General features: G+C 36.9%; 1 protein-coding gene across 1 annotated transcript; it reads left to right on the top strand.

The window, feature by feature from the left end:
- Positions 1-23: 23 nt before the first annotated feature.
- LOC107577968 (alpha-tectorin-like) lies at positions 24-2,232 on the top strand (the record flags this gene model as incomplete). Its single annotated transcript, XM_016263985.1, has 8 exons — positions 24-77; positions 160-258; positions 608-750; positions 926-1,204; positions 1,353-1,448; positions 1,540-1,693; positions 1,863-2,116; positions 2,209-2,232. Coding segments are annotated over exons 2-8 (1,014 nt in total), but the record flags the coding sequence as incomplete, so codon positions are not given.
- Between the last annotated feature and the right edge of the window lie 4 nt (positions 2,233-2,236).

The following is a 2,236-nucleotide window of genomic DNA, read 5'->3' as shown; positions in this document are numbered from 1 at the left end:
AGTCAAAGCCTGTCCAGGAGGGTATTATGTCTATGAGTTTGTGAGTCCAACTAACTGCCATTTGGCATACTGTGCAGGTAAATATATTTATTTATATGTGCCCTTTTTTATGTAAGAGATCATTCAGACTTTTTTTTTAATATTTACAATTTCTTTCAGATGCAAGCAACATAAACACTACCTCTACTACTGTCATGCCAGAGACAACCACAGCTGAAACTACAACCATAGAAACTACAACCATGAACATTACAACTGGTAATATATTGCAGTGTATTACAATGTGAAGGATTATTGTTTTGCAAATCAGATCCATGCTATGTGTTTGTGATGCATGTCAATAATTAAAAATAATTCATAAAATTGTATAGGCTAATTTATTATCAGCTATATTAAAGTAGGCAAAAGGCCACAGGTAATCACAGCCATGATGACATACAGCCATATTGCTGTATCATATTTATTTCATTATGCAAAGAATACAAATATTACAGTAAGGTAAATGAAAATTGAAATATAAATTAAATTTAAATGTCAGGGCATGAGAAACTGATATTTATGCTGTTGCTAATTAATGTTCAATATTGTTCTTTTTTTTCTCTCTCAGACAATGCCATCAATATTACAGGGCCATTTTATCCATTTGGAACTGGAGACACAGTGAATGGACGCATTGATGATGGGAGTTCATCAGTTATATTCCTGCAGCAGCCGTTCATATTTTTTGGACAAACATACAACCAAATTTATGTAAGTCACTTTGGAATGGGATTTTCGATGCTGAGTGTCTGTAACTGGAGATAAGAAAAAAAAGTAAATGGGAAAAAGGACTGTTGAGTGCAGTTCAAATTTCTGTGACAAACAATTTTGTGTCTTTTATAAGAATTCTAATCTGCACATAATAATAAGTCCTCTTCTATTTCAGGTCAACAACAATGGACACTTGACCTTTGATGGGGCATGGCACAGCTACTCTCCATACCAGTTCCCAGCCTATGGAGGGAAAGACCTCATTGCTCCATTCTGGACAGATATTGACAATCGTTGGAATGGTGTCATCTCATATCAACAGTACACCTCTGGCAGTGTCCTTACACAGGCGACCCAAGACATAAACCAATACTTCCCTGACTTGAGTTTCTCCGCTTCATGGGTTTTTGTTGCAACGTGGGATAGAGTTGGATATTTCTACAATTCAGGAATTGTAAGTAGCCAAGTTTGCTCCATGGAAATCTTCCTCTACCTATTTAAAAATAAATAAACAAACAAATAAATAAATCAAAATCAGCACACCACATAATGTTTTCTTTATTCCTTTTGAAATATTCAGACTTTTTCTGTCTTTTTTTAAGGAAACATCTTTCCAAGTGGTTTTGATTTCAAATGGCCATCTCTCATTTGTTGTAATAAACTATGGTGCAATTGCTCCAACACAACGATATGTACAGGTATGCACAAAATGACAAATTGATATGATAGTTATTGCATTTTCAAGCATTTACTGAATAAGCAGACATCTGGATGTCTTTCTATCATTAGGCTGGTTATGACACTATCGACTCAAGTCACCATTTCTCAATTACTGGATCACTCCAGAATGACATCACCAGCCTACCACACAGCAGTAATGTCAATGTGCCAGGCAGATGGGCCTTCAGAACCGATCATGGATCACGGGGCTGTCAATTTAATGGTAATGTTGCTTCCCTAACTGCATGCCATATTTGCTATTTGCAGCCAGACTATGAATGTCCTATTCAAATTCGATTGTACCATGCTAGTAAATTATAGGTGAGGCCTTACAATAATTACACAAATTATTTTCAGTGTTTATATACGTAAACCCTAAGTCTTTTTTACAGGTTTGCCAGTGCAGCTAGGAGACTATTTCTGGAGTGATGCCGCCTGCCAGGAAAGATGCACCTGTACCAGCAGAGGCCTCCAGTGCAGCTTTGAGCCCTGCACTTATTCCCAAACTTGTCGTCCAGCTGCTTTCCAATACTCTTGTCAGAACATTCAGCGGCAAACATGCACCATCTCTGGTGATCCTCACTACTACACCTTTGACAATCAGATTTTTCACTTTCAAGGAACCTGCACATATGTTCTGTCTGAGGTTAGTAATTTTGCTATGACTTTCTATTTATTGTATAGATTCAACAAGACTGGGAATTCTTTACTGATACTGATTTTTTTGTCATTGTATAGGCTTGTGGAAATGGTTTGCCGTACTATC

Source organism: Sinocyclocheilus grahami, unplaced genomic scaffold (assembly GCF_001515645.1).
Source record: "Sinocyclocheilus grahami isolate Dianchi unplaced genomic scaffold, SAMN03320097.WGS_v1.1 scaffold8064.1, whole genome shotgun sequence".
NCBI classification, from domain to species: Eukaryota; Metazoa; Chordata; class Actinopteri; order Cypriniformes; family Cyprinidae; genus Sinocyclocheilus; species Sinocyclocheilus grahami.
Note: the sequence above shows the minus strand (reverse complement) of the source record. Positions and strands in the feature narration are given on the sequence as shown.